At 40.9% G+C, this 23373-nt stretch overlaps 1 protein-coding gene and 1 pseudogene across 3 annotated transcripts in view; one reads left to right on the top strand and one right to left on the bottom strand.

Annotated features, from left to right (window-relative positions):
* The window catches only part of Mrrf (mitochondrial ribosome recycling factor), a 69766-nt gene that overhangs the window by 32646 nt on the left and 13747 nt on the right, over positions 1-23373 (bottom strand). For 2 of the 3 annotated variants that reach the window (XM_038336103.2, XM_038336101.2), the window contains exons 3-5: positions 17677-17832; positions 12867-12985; positions 6369-6460 (exon numbers count right to left, since the gene is read on the bottom strand). In XM_038336103.2, the coding sequence (XP_038192031.1) occupies positions 6369-6460; positions 12867-12985; positions 17677-17832 (367 nt within the window). The remainder of the gene's footprint in view (positions 1-6368; positions 6461-12866; positions 12986-17676; positions 17833-23373) is intronic. The other variant, XM_038336102.2, reaches the window with a different exon arrangement.
* Positions 22103-22615, top strand: LOC119818577 (annotated as a pseudogene).

Here is a 23373-nt window from a genome sequence, read left to right as displayed (position 1 = left end):
TTTCTCTTTACAGCAATAAAACAGTAACTACAATGATTATACAATTAAAATTTCAAATATCAATCAATGGACCCTTGACTATGAAAACAAGCGAATGTAAACCAGAAAGCACCCTTTCAGAATTACATTTTTGCACCTGTGCACTTAAAAGGGTGCTTTCCAGTTTACATTTGCTTGAAACAGCCCCAAATCTGGATCCTTTTTAATTCTGCCTGTACTACTTAATACACCTGAATGAACTCTCAAAGGCTTACAGTGACTATGTATAAACGATAGGAAGGAGCAGGATGAAGTGAGGCAAACAAAGAGCACACACTGTCACCTTCTTACTATTAGCCCTTCCATGCAGTGAGCCAGCGGAGGCATCAAGTCCTATAGAGGTTTCTACGTGGATAACAACAGGTTTGGTCTGTAGAACAATGGAGGGGGATCCAGGTAAGCCCCAGATGGCTGTGAGGACCTGAAATGTGCATATCTTTAAGCAGCTCAGCACTGCACAGTGAGGCTGCAAACATACACAATCAAATAGCAAGAGTAACACTCAAGGCCCACACCTCACATCAACTTCTTTACTAATCCCCAACTGCCCTTCCTCTTCAGATCTCAGCAGGTCCTGGAGCAAAGTTTTAAAATTTACAAGAACTGAAACACAGTTAAGAGGCTGGAGAATCAGCCTAGCAGTTAAAAGCACAGGTAGCTCTTGCAGGGGACTAAAGTTGGCTAATCAGTGCCCACATGGTGGTTTACAGCCATCGTAACCCAATTCCAGGGGATCTGATAAACTCTTCTGCCCTCCTCAATGGGCCAGGAATGTGGTACACACATACATACTGGCAAAACACTCGTATGACTAAACTAAACTAAACTAAACTAAACTAAACTAAACAAATCTGTCTTTAAAAGCTACCGAAAGAAAAAAAAAATTTAAAACAAGATTATCTAGAAATTGGGAACTAGTTAATGCTAAGTGTAAAATTTTAAAAAAACTGAACAACTTTTAAGAATAAGAAAGCGGGGCAGTGGTGGTGCACGCCTTTAATCCCAGCACTTGGGAAACAGAGGCAGGTGGATCTCTGTGAGTTCAAGGCCAGCCTGGTCTACAGAGTGAGTTTCAGAACAGCCAGGGCTACACAGAGAACACCTGTCTCAAAAACAAAACAAAACTAAAGAATAAGGAATAAACCAGGTGGGGTGGTACATGTAAGATCAAACATTCTGGGTCATTTTTAGCTAGCAAGTTTGGGGTTAGTCTAGGCTACATGAGATCTTGTCTCGGAAAGAATAAGGAATTCTCATAGAAAACATGGAGACACTGCTTCATTTAGGGAGAAAACAGTACCAAAGCTATTTCCTGAAGAACAAACAGGATGGGCCATTTTGCCAGAAGAGACAGCATGATACATTCCCACAGCCACCAAGCATGGTGGTACATGCCTTTAATCCCAGCACTCAAGAGGCAAAGTCAGTCTATCTTTGAGTTTGAGTTTGTCCTCATCTACACAGGATAGGGAGCTCCAGGTCAGTCAATGCTATTTAGTGAGACCCTATTTCAAAACAAACAAAACAACCCTGGCCACAGAGCTGACCTCTGATTGGCAACAAAAAGAGGAAAGGACTACTCCGCTTCTGTCTGACCCCCTACCCACGGAGTTTAACTCCTACCTCCTTCTAGCTCAGAGAGCTACGCACTCACTCAGGAGACTCACAGAAGTGTGATGACGTGAGGCGGAGCCCAGAGCCCTGCGGAGAATTACAGTTGGATGACCCGAGCTAGGGTGAAAAGTAAATCTGCAGACAATCCTGAGGAACAAGAGCCACAAATGGCCAGGAAAGACAAGTTTTCCTAGAGCTAAGCACGAAATTTTATAAACAGAAATGGATCTTAGCTATTTATTCTTCTAATTCTCTTGTATTTCTCAAACTTGCCTTGGTGCCTGTGTGCGCGTGTGTACGTATGTATATCCTTACAAGCTTTGCCAATTACCAGCTGTGAGACCTAGAGCCAGAACTTCAGCTCTTTGAATTCATATCCTTACCTCTAAACGGGAATGATGCTCTTGCCTGTCTATGAAAGGAAATGCAGGAAACAGCAGCTTTTGATACCATCAAGTGGATTCTACTGGGTATCAACAGCTCCAAGTACATTATCACATTATCTCCCGACACCACATAAAAAATTCCCATGAATTTAATTTTACAAATGAACTTCCCAAGATTCAGAGGTGAAAAGAGCCCCTATTGTCATACAGCCAAAAAGAAGAGCAGGACCCTAATTCAGTACACATGGGGGGCAGGGTTAATCTAAGCACTGTGCTCCCCTGCTTCCCCAGTGTATCAGGCACTCAAAAGCTCCCGGCAGAGTGGTGTCCAGTGTATTACCCCTCCTCACTCCTTACCATTCACTGTTTACAGAAGGAACAGTGTACGTTATTTCTTTAAAGAAACCATATTCATTATTATCTCTCTTAATCACATGAAATCTCTGCCTATCATTGTGTACTTTTTCACCCACTTTACAAATAATCAACTCTAAACACAGCAATCTGCTAGAGTCATATGGAAGTTACTGCCAAAAACTAATGAAAACTTTGGTACTTTTACTTTAAAATCAACTTTTATCCCCTCACATGACACAGCTTCCATAATAAAGAACAGACCGTTCATTTTTTATCTGGAAAACTACCAAACACATAATTCAGTAAGGGGCCTTATGACCCTACCACCTTGTCAAGGAGAAGAAAGTATATAAAAAATGAGGTTTGCAGGAGCAGAGGGTTTTGGTCTGTCAACTTTCTCTTGGATTACATCCATTAGCCAAGATAAAATAATGTAAAAAACCGATGTAACAAATCCTACATCTTTGAAAATACAAGTTAAACACACTGATACTTCAAACTTACGTTCAACACACCAAGGGCAACTGTTAACTTCAGTGGGGTTGCAGAGATGCGTGTCATGTCAATCTGACCTTTCAAAGAAAAATGTGAAAAGTGTCTCGATTGCTTTGAAAACAACCCAAGCCAAGAGTATACATTAGCAACACAAGTTCGTAGCATTGCAGAATTTGAGGACTATCCAGGGACCTACAGACCCGAGCATAGCCCTTTCATCTGGTCCGTGAGAAACACAAAGCTCAGAAAACTGAAGTGGCCTACATGACTACAGACAGGAGTTTAACAACCCCAGAGGATGAAGATGCTGTCTACAATCTATTTCTCTTGTAATATTTAAAAGTTACTTTTAAAGGTTTCTTTTATTTTTATCTACACATGTGTGTGTATGTCTCTGTGGTCATATGCCAAATATGTGTGGGTACTCAATGAGGCGAGAAGAGGGTGTCAGACAGTTGTAAGATGCTAAGAAGGTGCTAGGAACTTAACTTGAGATCTCTGGAAGAACAGAGTACTCCCAACTGTCGAGCTATCTCTCCAGCTCCTCCACTTGTAAATCTTGCTTCTGATATTCATAATTACTTTCAGTACTTTCCAGAATTATTCATCAGAATAAAGAGTAACAGAAAAACTCACGATTCTCAAATCTTGTCTGCCAATACTGGTCATATGATCATGGCAATCTCTAATTCTCGAAGCTTCAGGGCTTTTTGTCTATAAACTGTGTTGTGGGTCATAGTGGTTTTCCCAAGTAGCTGGAGGTAATACAAACAAAGAGCCTGACAAATGGTCCATGAGCAAGCAATCTGGAATACACACATGCTGAGAAGACACTTCCCAAGCAAACAGGCACTGAACTTGAACCCAAGATTTTACAGCTGTTAAACACAAGTTATACTAGCCAGTTCACAAGATTTTAGAGCAGAGTGTTAATTCCGTTTTATATAGTTTCAAGAACACAGCTATTTTCTGGCCATATGGCAGAAAAAAGTATAGTCAAGGAAGCTGTCAGTTCCCCCAGGGTTATGGCTGTTCTCACAGCTGAGCGTGGTGGCACACATCTGTACTCACAGCACTCTCAAGGCGGAGGCAGGATGGTCTCAAACACCTGGCCGCCTAGCAAGACGTCATGTGACTCTTTGTAGCCAAGGAAACCTGGGCAGCACTAGTTTACCTCTTGGGAACTAAACTTTCCTAATTGGAAAAATTACTTTAAAAGGATCATATAACAAATGAAGCAATTTCTACAAAGAAATACAGGATGTCAGGTGACACAAAAGGAACCCTAGTCATTCTATTTCCCTTTTGCTGTTTGGACGATGTCACTGCTTTAATCATTTAAATATTCCTTCCTTCCTGAATCTTGCTTGCTTCTCTAGAGCCCCCAAATTTCTCTTTCCTAAAAATATTTTTTTAAAAAAATTATGTGTGTGTGGGCATGTCTACATGAGTTCATGTGCACCACACATGTGCAAGTGCTCAGAGTCTGAGTGGTGTGGATGGGAATGGCCCTCATTCAGTGCATAACACTCGGTCCCTGGTTGGTGGGACCGTGGAAGGATTTAGAGGTATGGCCTTGTTAGAGGAAGTGTGGGATTGGCTTTGAAGTTTCAAAAAAGAATCTTGTCACCCCCACTGTACACTCTGTCTTCTGTTTGTGAGGTCTCAGCTGCTGTTCCAGTGTCATGCCTGCTTGCCTGCTCCTGCCACAATAGTGACAGATTCTATCTCTCTGGAACTACCAGCCCCAAATAAACTCTCCCATGCATAGGCTGCCTTGGTCATTGCACTTTATCACACCAATAGTAACTAAGACAATGCCAAAGGGCATATGAAATTTCTTGGAACTGGAGATACAGTTGTAAGCTGCCCGATATAGGTGCCAGTGCGCAGTGAGTGCTCTTACTCATGGAGCCATCTCAGCAGCCCTCTTCCATCTCTTTGCATGCTGACTCTTCATAGATCTTACCAACACCAGACACTATGGAGTTCATTGTATCTGCTCAACTAGCAGGTGAGCTCCAAAGGAACAAGGAGCTTTGTGGTTTGGCTTACTGCTATACCCCAATAATTAGGAAAGGGCATGGCCACAACTGGTCAGTGTGAGGCAGAGTAGGAACGGGGGTTCTTCTGCTCTGTAACCATGGCTCATGTCTCACCTAGACTGCCGTAATTTTACTGTTCTTTTTATGTCCACTTTGTCCCCAATATTCCATATTAATCAGCAATGAGAGAGACACTTGCAAAGTCCCTGTCAGATCAATCCTTTGCTTGCACCCATCAATGGCTTCTCACTACCATTAGGAGAAATCCCGTTCTTCCCATGGCCTGTGAAGTCTCCACCACCAGTACGAATCCAACCCTTGCCCTCACCACCCTCTCCCTGTGCTTCAGACACACCAGCTTTTCTTTTACTTGAACATGCCACCATCTTATCTGTTCTTTCAAGGAAGGATTTTGTTGTGTAGACCAGGCTGGCCCTGAACTTGTGATCCTCCTGACCCCACTTCCCAAGTATTATCTTTTCTTTTTAGTTTTTTGAGACAGGGTTTCTCTGTAGCTTTGGAGCCTGTCCTGGAACTAGCTCTTGTAGACCAGGCTGGTCTCGAACTCACAGAGATATCTTTTCTTTTTAAAGCTTTCATTTATTGCTGGGGAAGCAGGAAGTGAGTCTGTGTATTGGGAGTTGCTGTCACAGCCCACATGTGGAGGCCAGAGGAAAACTATGTAGAGTCGGTTCTCTCTGCCTGTATGAGGGCTGCAGGGATGGAACTCACTGCCAGGCTTCTATGGCAAGGATTTTTTCCACTAAGCCGTCTCATCAGCCTTGTCTTCTCTTTTTAAATTCAGAAAGGAAGATCTATTCTTATTCACTTAAAAATCCATTAAGAAGCAAAACAAACAAACAAAAAAACGCACTACTCTGGACTTATGCCTTTAATTCTTCAATTACCAATGAGTAAGGTAAAATCCAACAAGGAACACGGGGTTAGAGCTGACAAGTGTCAAGTTGCTTTCTGAGCTGAGGCCTTTGTGCTTGCCACTCACCCTTCTTTGAGTGCTTCCTCCAGGCTGATGACTCCCCCTCATCACCTGCTCTCAGCAGAAATGGTAACTCCTTAAACGACCCTCCCACGCTAAAACTGCCCTTTCCACTATCACACCTGTCAATCACTCCCTCCTGGATACTAGTAGCTTTCCTTTCCCCCTAGAATTTATTTCATTTAATGACTTGGTGTGCTAACTTGTCCTAACTTCCCAGCCAGAAAGTGTAGGGACAAGGTGTTCTGCAAGCTTACTGCTGTAGCGCACACAGATATGCGATAAGCAAATCTGCATCAGCAAATTGACCTCACAGCTTAGCCAGGATGAAGGATGTGGATAATAGGTCATGCCATTGGCCCAAATGTTTCAAGGTACTTGTTTCCATCCAAAGACTCCGTGTCACTGAAAAATGTGGATTTCAGCCAAACTTACTTGGGGATAGGTACCCGAATTAGTGTCCCTTCCACTTCTGGGTTCAGATTCATTCCACTTTCTCTTATAGCCTTGATAGCTGCAGCTGTACACTGAAAACCAGATCAAAAGGTAAACAGAATTAGTAAATAATTATTACCAGATGCAAGCCCTCTGTCGATAACTGGCAACCCATCTTGGCAGAACATGGAAACATTTAGTTCTGTTACCAGTAAGATCAGGAAGTTACACTGGTGTAGAGTGCTTTGATCAAGCTGAATAGCAAGCCATGTCCACTCCTGGTACCAGTGTATTGCGGAAGGAAAAAAAGAAAGAAGAAAAAAGAAAAAGAAAACAGCTCTGCTTCTTTGAAAAGATTTCAATGGTTTGAGGCAACACAGATCAAAACCACAATAAATCCTCAAGGGAGGAGGGCTGGTCTGTGCAAAGATTGGTGTAAAGACAGATGAAAGATTTCATACGTTAAAAATTCCAGTTGACATTTTACACTCAAAATATACCAGTGCTGGTTTGGAATGAGTAAATAAATTTAACTCATTCACATCTACACTCATACCAAACTCACTCACGCTTTGGAAAGAGCAGTAAACCTCTACTGCTGTGCACCACAGAAAAAGCAGAGTGACAGAAGAAAAGCATGGGTCTTGGAATCAGAAAAACTTCACTTTAAATCCACATACCCTGAGCAATAAGTTTGACCATTCATAATCTGAGATGGTATGGTACCTACGTATCACAAAAGCAATGAGATAATGTAAGCAATATCCCTAACTCAGTGCCTGGTACAGATTTAATATCTAGTCAAGAGCAGTTATTATATGAACAAACCATATCCATGTATTGAAAGTGTGTAAAGTCCTCCTAACATCCTTTAGGAACTTCTCTTGCAGACTCACTTACTGATACACAGACTGCCTAATGTCCAACCTCATCCTTGAACAATATGCTCACTGCACTTACTATCAATCCTAAAAACAACAGGAAGTGGGTGGAAGACAATGAACTCACAAGAACAAGGCTCCTGCCATGTTCCAGAGCTGATTCATGCCACTTGAACTCAAAGGCCAGTCCTGTGTCTTGAGTTCCTCCAGCTTTACGTTTAAAAGTCATGGAAGGTGGAACACACCTATGTTACTTTTCAAAGCATTTCACTGTTCCTGTTTTAGAGGAGGTATCCAAAAACTTACCCACTCTATCTTTATATTACCTTAATTCTACACCTGTATGACATCACGACAACAAACCAGATCAACCATACACATATGTATAGAACCTAAGAGTGTGCAAAATATAAGTATTTACAGTAAATTTTTTAAATGTTGCCTCAAATCATAGGCCTTCAGTGTTGGAAAGGAATTTCTGCTATAACCAAGCACCACTTGTTTATTATGAACTAGGAGCCTACAGGGTAAAGTCACATCCTTTAGAATAGACAGCATTCCTTGACAGCCCAAGAAAGATGCAATAAAAGAGACAACCTATCAAACTTCAGTTACTTTCAAGGGTAAGGAGAGGCTGAGCTGCATTTGGTCTAATGTTGTTACTTTGTCTTTATTCTCTTTACAGATCCTCAAGCTCAATGTATTCAGTAATTATTACATAAGGAAACAACTATGAACAATATATATAAAAGTGGAGAGACAGCTCAGCAGTTAAGAGTGCTTGCTGCTCTTACAGGGCACCCACACTTTGTTCACAGCAGCTTACAACCATCTGTAACTCCAATTCCAGGAGACCCAACACCATCTCCTGGCCCCTGTGAATAATGCATGCACACAGTGCACACATAAGCACTCTTATACGTAAAAATAAACAAATTAACTGAGCAAAAATAAAGAAAAATCTCCTTGCAGAGAACAGTCATCTTTATAAAATCATTTGTAGAGTTAAGAGTAAAGGAAGAGTCCCCACTTTAAAGAGGAAGCTTTAGCTCCCACCTCCTAACCTTCTATAGCTTCTCACCACATAACCCAGAAAACACTGCTATCACACCCTTATGTCTTAGGTAGGGTTTTCATTGTTGTGAAGAGACACCACGACCACAGTAACTCTTTAAAGGAAAACAATTAGTTGGGGCTGGCTTACAGTTTCAGAGGTTAGCCCATTATCATCATGGCGATAAGCATGAGAGCATGCAGGCAGACGTGAGAAGGAGCTGAGAGTTCTACATCCTGATCCATAGGCAGCAGAAGGAGACTGTCACACTAGCCTAGCTTGAGCATATGAGACCTTAAAGCCTGCCTCCATAGTGACACACTTCCTCCAACAAGGCCACACTTCCTAATAGTTCCGCTCCCTATATACCAAGCATCCAAACACGTGAGTCTATGGGAGCCATTCCCATTCAAACCACCATACTCTACTACCACCAAGCTCCTTTTCAGTCCACGCAACCCTCCCCTGCAGATGAACGAGTACTCACTCAAACATCAAGCTAGGCGGTGTCTCACTATTCCCACTGCACAGTGGAAGCTGCAGTGCCAGTGGAGCACAAAAGCTTGCTGAAAGAATACTCTTAGTAATTCCATTTAAGTTACCTGGAGAATGTATCTCCTGACTTTACTTCAAAACCTAACTTTACATTTTAGTTTCTTTATGTCTTCATATTTAGGGAAAAATGTTAATTAAGATTTCTCATAAAGAAACTTACTGAAAGTAAGTCTTCTAATCTATCTAGGTATGTATATTTTGGTTTGACACAGTAGGATTCAGGCCTTAGGAAACTACAGTCATTTCCCTAACAGTATGTTTAAACTATTCATAGGTCAAACAAAAAAGGGATACATGCATATACAATTTCCATTCCTTATCTTTAGCTTTTAATTTTGTCACTGGAGGGGAACACTCCCTGGTATCACAAGGCAGACTGGTTGCTTTGTTCTCAATACTAACCAACTGGCAATGGATACTGGCATACTGTATATTGAGAAAGATTACTGACCCAATCTGGGGACTGGCAGAGAAGAGTTCCACTATCAATTAATTAGCAATGCCTGTCCTTGCCAACCCACAATAATGGACAAAAGATAGCAAAATGTCTGTATACAGGTAAACAAGTTCTTGAGAATTCAGAGTCAACTCTGTTAGTGCCATATCAATTACCGGCCTTCCATTTTTTTTTTTAAAGATTTATTTATTTATTATGTATACAACAGTCTGCCTCCATGTATGCCTGCTGCCAGAAGAGGGCGCCAGACCCCATTACAGATGGTTGTGAGCCACCATGTGGTTGCTGGGAATTGAACTCAGGACCTTTGGAAGAGCAGGTGGTGCTCTTAACCACTGAGCCATCTTTCCAGCCCCTTTCATTTCTTTATACCTCAGTGAATCCCTAGAATACAAGGTACTGAAAATAAACCTCTAGTATCTCTAACCACCAATAGTTTCCGGCCCTCCACATAAAACCTACTCACTTGGAGAATGCAAAAGACATCGGCGAGTTAATGCAGGATGGTGGAAAGAGTACAAGCCTGCGTGTCGAGCAGAACTATGTGCCTAACAGTGTGAAGCTAGGGAAGGCATTTCCCTTCTCTGAGCCTGCTGCCTCATCTACAAATAATGGATGTTACCCTTGTCACTGTTATTTGCTTTTGCACAAATGACGCTGCTTTCATTCACTTCTCTTCTTTCCCATCATTAACTGTAGCTTCAGGCATGTTTAGGAAGAGGACAGCTGTGTGCATAATTTATCAAGCAGAATATACACTAAACAAATGAAACACAGGTTTTGGCTTCATTGTGTTTGAAAGATTATACATGTAAATCTGCACTGTGTCACAACAGCATGACACAGAAATGTCCAGGCATGGAAATAAAGTCAACTGCACATGAAACAAAAAGAAATTCTATAGACACAAGGAGGATTAGCTGAGCATTTTGAAGCCATGAACCTCAGTACTCTATGGGCAGATTCTAAAGCCGGGGGAAGGAAGTGTTTAGTTAGAGCTGCTGGTTTATGCACCCACCAGATGAGATAAAGAAACTCACACTTCCTCACTGTGCCTATGTCTGTGCCCTCTACTGAGATGCTGGGTAAGCTTTTTCCAGAACCCAGGGGATGGCACACTAGAGAAATGGCAAAGATAATTTAGCTCAAAGAAGAAAATATATTCCAACTTCCTAAGAAAAAATTAAGCAGTTAATACCTCCTCCTGCTTCATAAGAGATGCTCTGGTGGCCAATCAGGTGCTACTTCTGTGAATATCATTTGCCATTTAATAACAGAAGTGGTTGGCTCTGGAAAGCAATCTGCCTGATGAGGTCTTCAAGCTGTGTAATTAGGAGGCTAGTCCCTAAATTGGCCTACAGTGCCTATGGAATTAGATGAACAGGGCAGAGACGCCTCAGGGGTTCAGAGGGGGACAACAGGGGACAAGTTGACAGTTCCTTTTTATCTGCTTCTATGCTCCTCAGTAACGCCATGAATGAGTGCTTCCCTTCCATATACCTAATAACACATATCCACCAATGTAAAGACAATGTATGGAGCAATTCCATGTGCCCAGCACTGTTTGATGTGAACACAATGAAAAAGTTATATATGACTCTTCTACTGCAAGCTTACAATCTAGTGAAAAAGTGACATCTACATTGTAATTCAAAACATGAGTGGCAAATAACCAGCAGAAAATGTTCCAAGTCACAAGAAGAGTACCTACAAAGACCCTGGGGGTGTAATAGTCATGATGTATTCTAAGGCCAGTCTGAGTACAGCAGAGTACCAGGAAGACCAGGACTGCAGAGACTGGATGCAGGCTGAGGCCAGATCACCAAAGCCTTTTTTGTCCACAGTAAACATTTTGAATTTTCACTTCTTAAAGATCATTTGAATTGTGAGAATGATACAATCCAACATATACCTTGAAACATTAAAGTTCACTGTGGCTGCAGGATGGAGAACGGAGAAGGGCAGTGGTTCAACAAATCTAAAAGTGCGCCTGCTGCATCAGTCGCAGGACCCTTCTGACTGGAAACGGTTTGTTCTGCTCCTACTGTTAAACTGGTTTGTCAAATCCAACGCAAAGCCTAACATGAGCACAACTACTGACACAGACACCAGAACAGGATGTCAGGCGATGGCAGCAGAAGAGGAAGTAACTTGCCAAAGGAAAAGGCAGAGAAAGGACTGGATTTCACGTTTTCTAGGTTTCTCAACTACAGTTAAAACCATAGAGCCCCAAGGTTAAATGTAATTCTCTAACGCCAGGCATTACTTATATTGTTCCGTCTAGTCTGAAAGAAGGTGAAGTCCTGGAGGGTCTTCTCTAAATTCTAATACAGAAGTAACAAAATGGCAGCTCTCAGGCCATATCTGGCCCATTAAAATGTTTTATTTCAACTCAAGGTTTTTTGTTTGTTTTGTGTAGCCTAAGTTATCCTTGAACTCCTGATTATCCTGCCTCCACCTCCCAAGACTTAAGATAACAAGCACATGCCAGCCCTCCTGGATGCCCATATTTTAAAAAGAGAAAAGTAAACCAGTCCAAAACATTTAGAGAACAAAAAGACTTTGTACAAAATTTGGGGTTACTGATGTCTCTTGGAAATAAAAACTGGAGCATCTGTTAATACTAATTACCAGGCCTACATTTCTGCCTGGCAATTATCAACAAGAACTGGACAGAGGTGCCCCACAGATAGGCCACATGGTTTCCAGGCATGCTGATTTGAATGAGAATCCCCCTCTATGGCTCACATATTTGAATGTGTGGTCTCCAGTTGTTGGAACTGTTTGGGAAGGATTAGGAGGTGTGGTCTTCTAGAAGGCGAGTCATTGGAGGGTCAGTTTTGAGGTTTCAAAAGTTTTTACCTATGCTTTAGCTCCATGCCTACCTGCTGCCATGTTCTCCCTCCATCATGGTCACAGACTAACTCTCTAGAACTGTGAGCCTCAAGTTAAATGCTTTTTTTTTTATTATAAACTGCCCTAATAATAGTGTTTTGTCATGGCAATAGAAAAGTAACTAAGATAACAGGTTATCAAAGCCTTACACTGCCCCAAAAGCCAATTACAACCTCTCCATTATTGCTTTTCGAATTACTTACTTGGTTGCTATAATATTTGCATTTAACGGGTAAAAACTTAAGAGATGAGGCTGGAGAAATAGTGGTTGAGAGCACTGGTTGCTCTTCCATGGGACCCAGGTTCAATTCCCAGTACCTAAATGGCAGCTCACAACTATATACAGTGATACAAATATATCATTGTTTTCCTGGATCTGAACTTTTCCACACCGGAATTCTATAAAATCCTGGACAATTTTTTCAGAAGTTCCAGGAGATCTGACACCATCATACAGACATACACGCAGGCAAAACACCAATGTACATAAAAAAAAGATAATCATTTTTTAAAACTTTAGAGATAAGAGACTATCTTGTCCTATATTTTCTTTAATAAATTCCTTCCCAAACTAAAGGGAACATTTCTTTCTGACCTGATCAAACCCCCACTATTCAAAAGACTAAAGACAGACACCCTTCCATAAGGCACCTTACCTCTGGGAAACTGGCCATATTCACCAGAATCAATTGCGGCGACTTCATGGAGATCTGGCCAATGTGATTTAAAGCAAGCTTCCCATCAGCAGTTACCACAGTAATATGATCAAGAGATCCTAAGGAAAAAGCAAGAAGGTTTTAGAATTCTAAAAGACTTTAGAAGCCCATATCTCTTTATCTAATTTATCTAAATTAGATATCTTTCTCTAAAATTCAACAAACACACAGGAATCCCTTCCCAATGTGACAAGGCTGTTCAGAGGAGCATTTTCAGGCAGTGGATAGAGTATGCAATGAACCACGTGGGAATTCCTTACTTAATAAGCAACCATTCTGGTTTGCCTGGACTTAAAGCCTTTCCTGTGACATAGGGCAGATCATCAATGAAGGAAGCCAGGACAGGAACTCAAGCAGGGCAGGAACTTGGAAGCAAGAGCTGATGCAGAGGTCATGGAGGGGTGCTGATTACTGGCTTTAGAACCCAGGACCACAAGCACAGGAAAAGTATTGCCCACAATGGCTGGGCCCTCCCCCATCAATTACTACTTAAGAAAATGCCCACAGGCTTGCCTACATGCTAATCTTATAGAGGCATTTTCTCACATGAGGTTCCCACCTCTCGGATGATTTTAGCTGTGTGGAGTTGATATAGTAAACTATCTAGCACAAAGCTGAAACTGAAAAGTACTGATCCTCCTGTCAGTAACTCTGCCACTTCCTAGCTAGAAGACCACTAAGGAATAAATCACCTACCCTCTCTCTCGGTTTCCAACTCAGCATAAAAATAGCTGCTGCTTACAGAATTAGTGACGATTCCAGCAGTCACTGGAGAAACGGCCAGCTACATGACATACCAAAGAACAAGCACTGGAAAGTTAACTCCTCCTGCCCCTCAGTATTATTAATAAAAATGCTATTATTATTACCACCACTTTAGAGATGAGAAAATGAAACTTGAGGAAGATAAATGGACCAAGATCAAAGTTATCAAGTGAAAAACAATCAAGAGCCAAGAGTCAAGCTCAAGTGTGCTCCAGTCTGATTTCAGGAAGTCCTTCCCTTCTCTACACAGTTCTGAGCACAGAATCATCAAGGCTTTAGCCCGTACTCTTGCACCCCCAGAAATCCTGATTCTGTTGTGATGTTTTAATTCACCATACAATTCTAGCACACAGCCAGTTTAGAACAAGTTCCTCTTGCCACCCTTGCCTTTGGTCCTAAGAACCCCTTCAGAAACAAGTACCATGCACACACACACATGCACACGTGCACGCACACACACACACATACACACACACACACACTACACACACACACACACACACACACACACACACACACTAAATCTTATATTTTTGCACACCTGAATTCTGTAAAGTCCTGGGCAAATTTTTTCAAGTCAAAAAAAGATAAATAAACCCACAGCTCTAGATAGAAAGTTCTTCAAAGTCCCTGTTTCCTATGCAAATGAAACCCTTACCACTCACAGTAAGAACCACTCATGGATGGCTCTTTCTGAGACACAAAGAGAATGGGGTTGTAGAGGTGGGCAGGTATCCTTGAAATAAACTAAAGCTATTCTCAAATACAGTGCAGGACTAATGCAGTAAACACCACACTGTGACCCAATGACCTGATCTGGAGTACTCGACCAGGTTCAGTGTCATCATGACAGACAGGGGTCGACACCACTGGTTGTAACCTGAAAAAGTATCGGAGTATAAAAATAAAAAAGTCACCATGATTCTAAAATCCAAATACCTAAATTCAAATAGCAGCTCACTGCTTCCAGATTCTAAGCACCTTCTGGGCCTCCATTTCCTGATCTTTAAATAAGACAAAAACTGTACTTCAAGGGCTTTAATGAGGATTAGACTTAAAACTATATTGAAAAGCATTATAACTAAGATCCAATAATGCTGTTACTATTTTTTGGGAAGTTTTGTATTTTAATCAAACTAATATCCTTGCATGTATTTTTTCCTTCTTTAGGAATATACTTCTCCTTTTTTTGAAATTATAAAAGCTATTTAATTCACCATAACTTAAAAACAAGAATAAACTTAACTAAGAAAGTATAGATGTCTACTTTAAGTATTACAAAACAGCCTAGTGGTGGTGGTACACGCCTTTAATCCCAGCACTTAGAAGGCTGAGGTAGGCAGATCTGTTAGTTAGAGGCCAGACTGTTCTACAGAGTGAGTTCCAGGACAGCCAAGGCTACACAGAAAACCCTGTCTCAGGAAACAAAACATGAACAAACAACAACAACAAAGTAACTATAATCACTTAGAAATTTCAGTTCCAGGTTTCCACACATCAGTAAATCAAGCTGAAGAGAACTGGTATCTTAATAACACTGAATCACTCAATTCATTGAATTTTAGATTCATTAATCATTTCCTCAGCAGCCCTTGAACAAATCATATCTGAAGCTGGGTCTGCTGACTCACTCTCGTGACCCTAGTATTCGGTAAGCTGAGGGAGCATGGCTGCTATAAAATTCTAGAATGTGACTTTTTTTCCTCAATACTTTTTTTTTCTGGACCCCAATTTCTGATACTTTATTTTTTTAAAAAACAGGTTTTACTATGTAGCTTTGGCTGGCCTGGAACTCACTATGTAGTCTACTACGTGGGATAGTAGATATCCCAGTCTACTGCGATAGTTCTTGCTCCTTCTCTAGTCTCGCTGTGGTGGTATCTAATCTCAAGAACCTGTCTGACTCCTCAGATGTATCGCAGACCCTTCTAGGCTCCAGTAATAATGATGGCAGTTTAAGTGACTGAATATGTCCTATAAGCAAAGCTCCAGTGCTAATGCTTTTCAATATTACTTGCTTTCATTATCTTATAAGATGATTATTGTTGCCACCATTTTACAGATGAGGAAACTGAGGTAAACAGAATGACCTGCCCAACATCACAGCAGTTCTTAATAACAGAACTTAAATCCAAGTCTAGGCAAGCCCACCTCCAAAGCCATGCCTCCACTGTTTCGCTGTTAGGTCATTTTTATACGCATCGGTTCACTTGTCTGCCCTTTCATATGAGGTTCTAAATTCCTGGACATTAGGAACCAGAGCTTCCCTCTCCATGTCCATATCTATGACAGTAGTGCTCGGTACGACTGTGGCAAATAAACAGATGAATGAAGGACAAAGGGGAAGCAGCAAGAACGAGAGATCAAACCTGCATCTCAGACAAGTGTTGACAGGCATCTGCTCTCTGAGACAGACACAGGATGGAAGGCAGTGACGAGGGAAGTGCTGCTGGTCCAGGCAACAGCGAGAGATGATACAGAAGAGCCAGTCTAGCAGAGAGCATGGGCTATGTGTAGCTTGTTTTACCCAGTTTCTTCACAGCCTCAAAATCTACACAGAACATTACACAATCTTAACCCAAGGAAAAGAAGGGGAGATTCCAAGGGGAGGTCTGCTGAAGATAGATCTTAGTTCCGCCTTCCTGACTGGCTGTTAAGAGCCTTTGCCACAGAAGGCCCCACATGGGCAGTGTGCAGTTGTAACGGTGCTTATCCCTCAATCTTTATCAACATAATGCATCAAACCCTTCCCCTCAATCTGTCCCCAGTGGGAATCTCCCTCAAGCTCACTCCTGTCCCTCATTTTCTCAGAGGTTAACAGTTAACAAATTACACTCCCACCCCCTTTCCGAGCCCATCATCTTCATAGGTTCAACAAGAGTGGAACTGGCCGGCTCATTGTAAGTATCACATTTCTCCCTGGGCTTCTCTCAAGCTGCTCTCTGGTTTCGGCTGCAGAATGTTAACAGGCAGAAAGCACAGGGGAGACAGAGCACTTTATCAGTTTCATACCTAAAATAATAAGCAAGCTTAAAATAAACAGTTGGGAAAGATTGAATGGCACGCTTTACTGTCAGCAAAGGCAGAAACACTCCAGCACAAAGGTTAACAAATGCCAGGAACTGCCTTCTAGTCTCACACCAGATCCCATCTTTGAACTCAACGTGGTTCTGATCATTTTTATAATGAACTGAGTACTTTTCAGAAACAAGTTCATGAAATATCTTCTATTTTCCTTACAAACCTCCCCAATCAAAACATGCGTGGGAGAGGCTGAGGTTCCCAAAGACACCTTCAGAGGGGGTCTCAGACTTAACTATAGGATGATGACAACTCGCAAAAGGCCAATTTAACAGCAATTGGATTTTTCCTGCCCACTTGCACCATTAGCTGACAGCCCACTTCTCTATCACATCTGCAAACAGTTCTTCTAGACAGTTCTGACGTTTCCCACTTAGAAAAGCCACTTTTAGGAAGCTATTAACCTAAACGAAATCTTCCTGGTACGCTCATGGGCAGAGAAAGGCCTCAGGTGGGCAAGTCTGCAGAATTTGGTTTTCAGTGCTGGATAAGAACTGCCAAATAGGGCAAACTAAAAAGGCAGACTAAGGACATAGAAGTATGAGGCTAGATACGCACATATGCTTATAGCATCCACAAAAAAACCACCTTGTGAGAGTGTAATTCCACAAGCACTGATCATGACAGGTTTTGCTTACTGCTATGCTGGTTCTCCATGGGCCAAGCACAATGCTACTCCACGGGAGACAGTCACTTAATGGACACAAGCAACACGATTCCAGAACCATGATACAGTTAACTCACTTACATTCTACAGCAGGAATTGGACAAGGAAACTCCTCAGTTACAGAAAAGTAACTGTGCATAAACACCAGTTAGTGGTGCCAAAGCTGGGACTGCACGGTGCCAGGCCCATGCTCTATCCCATTGTAACACTCCCTGAAACATGGGTTTAACCACTAACCTGGTGCAGTCCTTATGTTGAGAGTCTTATTGAAATTATCCTTGAGTGCTTCCATCACAGATTTCATTTCTTCATCCACCTCTTCCAAGTTGATTATATCCTCAACCAAGGCTGTGTTAATATTCACCCTGGCCTGGGGCTGTCCTTTCCCTTTAGCTAAAAAGTGAACATACAGTGAGCAGAAGAATAGAAGCATGCAGAGAAACAGTAAGCACTGGCTTTTTCTTAAGTGCCTTTGTGTACAGGGCACTATCAAGTGCTAGAAGTTTATAAGAGCATCTCTGCCCTCCACAAACGCTCACATCTACTGAGTGTCAGCTAGCTCCCAGGTCTGTGCTAAAAGCCTTAGCTACTACTAAGGCCATAGGCTTTATAATTAGACACTCGGGGCTACACCTGCTGCAGTGCATGTGGGCTGTATGACCTTGGGCAAGTTATTCTGTTTCTGAGTATTGGATTCTCCATTTTTAAGAGGACTAATCTGTATTATAAGGCTGTTACAGGAATAAAATGAAGGCACTTACATAGCCAAAAGAGTACTCTACATATCCATGGAATCCAGAAATAAATTAATACCTTACTTTTCAGAAAAATGGAACACCAAAAAGGTAAAGTGACTTGCCTAATGTCACAGGTCAGGAAATGGTCAGGTCAAGATTTGGTCCCAGATCTGTCTAATTTTATGAACTTTTCATAAGACAATCTCCACAAATCTAATGGAGAGAAGGGAAACATTAATTCAGTTTCAAATGCATACTAAGACAAGGTTATGCTCAGCACTGTAGGCTGATCTAGACAAAATGGACTGCAGAGACATTAACTCCTACCCACCATAGCACACTGGCTTGCACAGTGCTGGGACGGATGGATTCTGACTTCACACCTAAACCACTGGGGGTTTTTAGACATTCTAAAATGTGCGCGTGACACATGTTTCTACACAGGTGTGGGAAGGAGAGGAAAGATGGAAATGAAGAATCTGAGTAACGAAGACTGCGATGCTCACTCACTAAACGTTTAACAAAGCATTATTGAAATCCACTCAGCAATTTTCAGTGTCTGTGGCCAGCTTAACTCTGTGCTATCTGTGTTTGACATCCTAATTTGCAATGCAATTCAAACATGCTCTTCCATTTGATATTCAAGATAGATCTGAGGTAAAAAAAAAAAAAATGAGAACTTGAGGTGCAGGCCATTGAAATATTTTGTCCAAAGTAACCAGCAAACAAGAAGCAAGATAACTTTTCCAGAGATTTGTTCAAGCCCCCATCCTGCTTGAAGCCCCACCGCTTTTGAGTAAACAAGCTAAGGGCTTAGAATTTTTGGAACTAATAAAAGATGTCAATTCAGAAAAACGCATTACGAGCAGGACAATAGAAGCAAATCCGTATCTGGACAGATTGTAAATGAAGAAAATCTAAGACATACAGATAATTTTAAAACCTGGAGAGAAAAGACAGATTTATCTACAAGGAATCAAAATTCCATGTTGAACAAAGAGGCAAAACACAAAGATATATATTACAGCTAAAGAGCCACATATAAGAATAGTAAAACAGACAAAACCAATCCATGCCACCAGACATGTGGATAGTAATTAACTGCAAAGGGCACCAGGAGAGGGTGGCACTCACTAGATGTGGGTGAAAAGGGACTTCTCATGTGCTGAGAATATTCAAACCCAAGACCTGAGTGTTCTACCACTGAGCTACAATCCCCGGCCTCTAGTTTCTGAGACAATGTCTTGCCATGTATGTATGTATGTATGTATGTATGTATGTATGTCTGCTTCAGCCTCCTAAGCGCTAAGATTACAGGCATGGGTTCCCCCCAAAACCAGTTCTTGATTGAGGAGTAAGGGGAGTCTTGGTTACACTGGTGATTTCAGTTTGGAAAAATTAGCAAGTTGTAGTTTATTTCTGTGAAAAGGTTAAAAAAAACAACAAAGGGTAACTAGCTATCCAAGTAAAGACAGATTATACACATAAAGCTTGCAAATCAGTAGAGATGAAAAGGGAATAAAGAACCCTGAACTTAATAGAAAGGAAGAAAAAGTTAGAAAGCCACAAAAAAGTACAAAACAAAATTAAAATTTAAAAATACTCAACAAATAAGAAAAGCAGAAATGAATCAAAAAGACTAGCTAAAAGTTCAAGGTTCTCAGTAAGACTTGAACTTAATCATATAGAATATACAAGAAACTTTATAAATATGTGAAAAGACAGGTTTAATCAATAGGGAAATTTTATAAACCTGAAAAATATTAATGAAAACAAAGTAATTTTTATAATAGCAAGTAAAACAACGCACTAAGACAATGCATTATTAGAAATGAGGGCTACTTCAAAATAATATCGGAAGATTTATAACAATTCTGGGCTTAAATATATATATATACACATATACATATATATACACATACACATACACACACACATATATATACATATATACATATACATATATATATATATATATATATATATATATATATATCCTTAAGGCAATCTCAAAATTATAAAGGGGAAACTGTTCAATCTACAATTATACCACGAGATTTTAACACACCTTTCTCAGAAACTGGTAAGCAAAGCAAATAAAAAGTTAAATAAATAGAAAATGTGATTTTAAATACAGGTTGCCTTTAATCCCATCAGGATTTAAAGCTATGATATCTGTAAATTCAAGGCCAGCTTGACCTACACAGTGAGTTCCAGGCCAGCTAGAGCTACATGTTACAACAGACCTTGTCTCAAAAAGGAATAAGTAGAAAACACAATAAATATTATTGTTAACAAAATAGAAAACAAATTAAAAGATTTTTAGTCTGGCGTTTGTAGTAGCATTTCATTTGTGTTTTAGTAAATAAAGCCTGCCTGAAAATCAGAGAATAAAACAGTCCCACTGGTCAGTCTTACAGACACACCTTTAATCCCAGTAGCCACACTAGTTGCCATAGAAACCTGGTGGTGTATGCCTTTAATCCCAGAGCTAGAGAGGATTGTAAATTGGAAGGAGACTGCTCTTAGTCAGTGTCATTCTGAGATTCCTGGAGGCAGGATCGCCATTTCAGACTGAGGAAGAGATAAGAACAGTGGCCAGCTGCTTTGCTTTTCATATCTTCAGGTCGAACCTCAATATGTGACTCTGAGCTTTTATTAATTGTGCATCAGGTGGTGGTGGTGCACGTCTTTAATCCCAGCACTCAGGAGGCAGAGGCAGGTGAATCTCTGTGAGTTCTAAATCAGCCTGGTCTACAGAGTGAGTTCCAGGACAGCCAGGACTACACAGATAAACCCTGTCTCGAAAAACAAACCAAACAAAAAAACAAATTCTTTTTTTAAAGCTTGTAATACTGATAAACTTTGGCAAAATGATGATGATACAAAAGATGCTAAGAAAAAAGAGAACATAAAAGAGTTATCAAAACAGTAAAAGTTTTAATCTTTTATTTTGTTTTGTTTTTTGAGACAAGGTTTCTCTGTGTAGCCCTGGGTATACTGGAACCTGCTCGTGTAGACCAGTCTGGCCTGGTCCCCCTGACTCTGACTCCTGAGTGCTAAAAATTTTAATCTTAAGAGGCCATTAGGATAATTTAGACCAACAGCTTTGAAAACAGAAAAAAAATCTAAAATAGAAAATATAAGCAGTCTCGTAACTATTAAAGAGACTAAATCTATGATTTCAAGTTTATTTATGTATTCCAGATCAGGATGAATTTACAGGCAGGTTCTACCAAGGAGGTAAGGAACTTTAACCATCCTATCACACCCAATTACAAGAGATATGCACTCATCTCACACAATGAGGCTAATGTAAACCAACAAGACCTAACAAGGGCAGGGAAAGAGTTAAATCCTTCATTATGTGGGATTACATTCAGCCTAAATTTACATATGCAAGCACAGACTAAAAAGTCTAATATATATCCTATATACAAACTTGATAAATCCAGTAATGAATACACAGATTATATGTATCAAGTACAATATATATTTAAATTATCAAAACCAAGCAGGGCTCTTATCAGAACTGCAGAGAGTGATTTAACATCAGAAAAGCTATGGCTGTTGAATTCCTCCATTAACAGACTAAAGGCAGGGGAGTACTGGAGATCTGGCAGAGTGAAGGACATGCTCAGCACACGCCAGGCCCTGAGTTCAATCCCCAGTACTGCAAAAATTAAAGGAGAAGGTAGAACCAACTCAATAAACACAGTCTATCATCTGATTAGAAGCTAGTGCCTTTTGGCCATCTTACGTTTCCACGTGTGTGCGTCTTATCTCAGCTGGTTGGCTCGAGACCCCTAAGCAGGAACCCTAGTCCCCTGCGTGGCCCCACCTTACATCCCTACGTGTGTGCATCTTATCTCAGGGGGTCAGCATGAAACCCCTGAGCACGAACCCTAGTCCCCAACTCCGACAAGATGAAAGAGACAATCATGAACCAGGAAAACAGCAAACTGCAGGCACAAGTGTGCATTGGTGGCAAACGAACTACTTGCAGAAAGAAGAAGACGATCACGAACCAGGAAAAACTGTAAGCTGCAGGCACAAGTGTGCAGAAAGAAGGGGGTTCCCAGAACAGCCACAGCAGATGATAAAAAACTGCAGCTCTCCTTAAAGAAATTAGGGGTGAACAATACATGTTTACAAACCAAGGAACAGTGATCCATTTAACAACCCCAAAATTCAGGCGTCTGTGGTAGCAAATACCTTCACCATTACAGGCCACGCTGAGACAAAACAAATGACAGAAATGCTTCCCAGCATTCTAAACCAGCTTGGGGCAGAGTCTGACTAGTTTAAGGAGACTGGCTGAAGCTCTGCCCAGACAATCTATGGGTAGAAGAGCACCACTCGCTACTGGAGAGGATGATGATGAAGTCCCAGATCTGGTGGAGAATGCTGATGACACGTCTAAGAATGGGGGAAACTGAGTGGAGGCACTTTCTGAAGAAGTGAGCTACTGTTTTATAGTGTGGCTGCTTTTTAAAAGTCTTTATTTTTGGATCTGATCAAATCAAGAGTGCTAATATTTTTAAGCTCAAGTCCCTTGGACACTGCAGCTCTTTTCATTTTTTGCTTAAACATAATTCATTCTTTGCAGTAAATTAAGCTGAATAAGCCTAGGACTAAAGTTCCAAAAAAGGTTAATAAAATTCTTTGCCTAGTAACAACAATAACAAAAAAGAAGTTGCTAATGCCTTTTTTTTTTTTTTTTGGTTTTTCGAGACAACTAATGCCTTTTTTAAAAGCTCAAGGATTAGATAAATTTACTTAAAAGGGACAATGAAAAATAGAAAGGAAACATTCTTTACATCAACATATAAGAAGTGTTCTCTAGGGGCTGGAGAGATGGCTCAGAGGTTAAGAGAGAGCACTGCATGCTTTTCCAGAAGTCCTGAGTTCAATTCCCAGCAACCACATGGTGGCTCACAACTATCTATAATGAGATCTGGTGCCCTCTTCTGGCCTGCTAGCATACAGCAGGCAGAACACTATACATAAATAAATCTTTAAAAAAAAAAATAATTCCCTCTAAAGTCAAGAATAAAAAAGAATGCCTGTTATCACCAATCATACTTACTCAGATTAGAGTGCAGGGAAGGAGAGTACTGGGATAATGGGATGAATGTGCAGGCATATGCAACAAAGAAAGTTAATTCCATGTGTCTTTCCTGAAGTAGACTGGTGC

Source organism: Arvicola amphibius, chromosome 7, assembly GCF_903992535.2.
Source record: "Arvicola amphibius chromosome 7, mArvAmp1.2, whole genome shotgun sequence".
Classification (NCBI taxonomy): domain Eukaryota; kingdom Metazoa; phylum Chordata; class Mammalia; order Rodentia; family Cricetidae; genus Arvicola; species Arvicola amphibius.
Note: the sequence above shows the minus strand (reverse complement) of the source record. Positions and strands in the feature narration are given on the sequence as shown.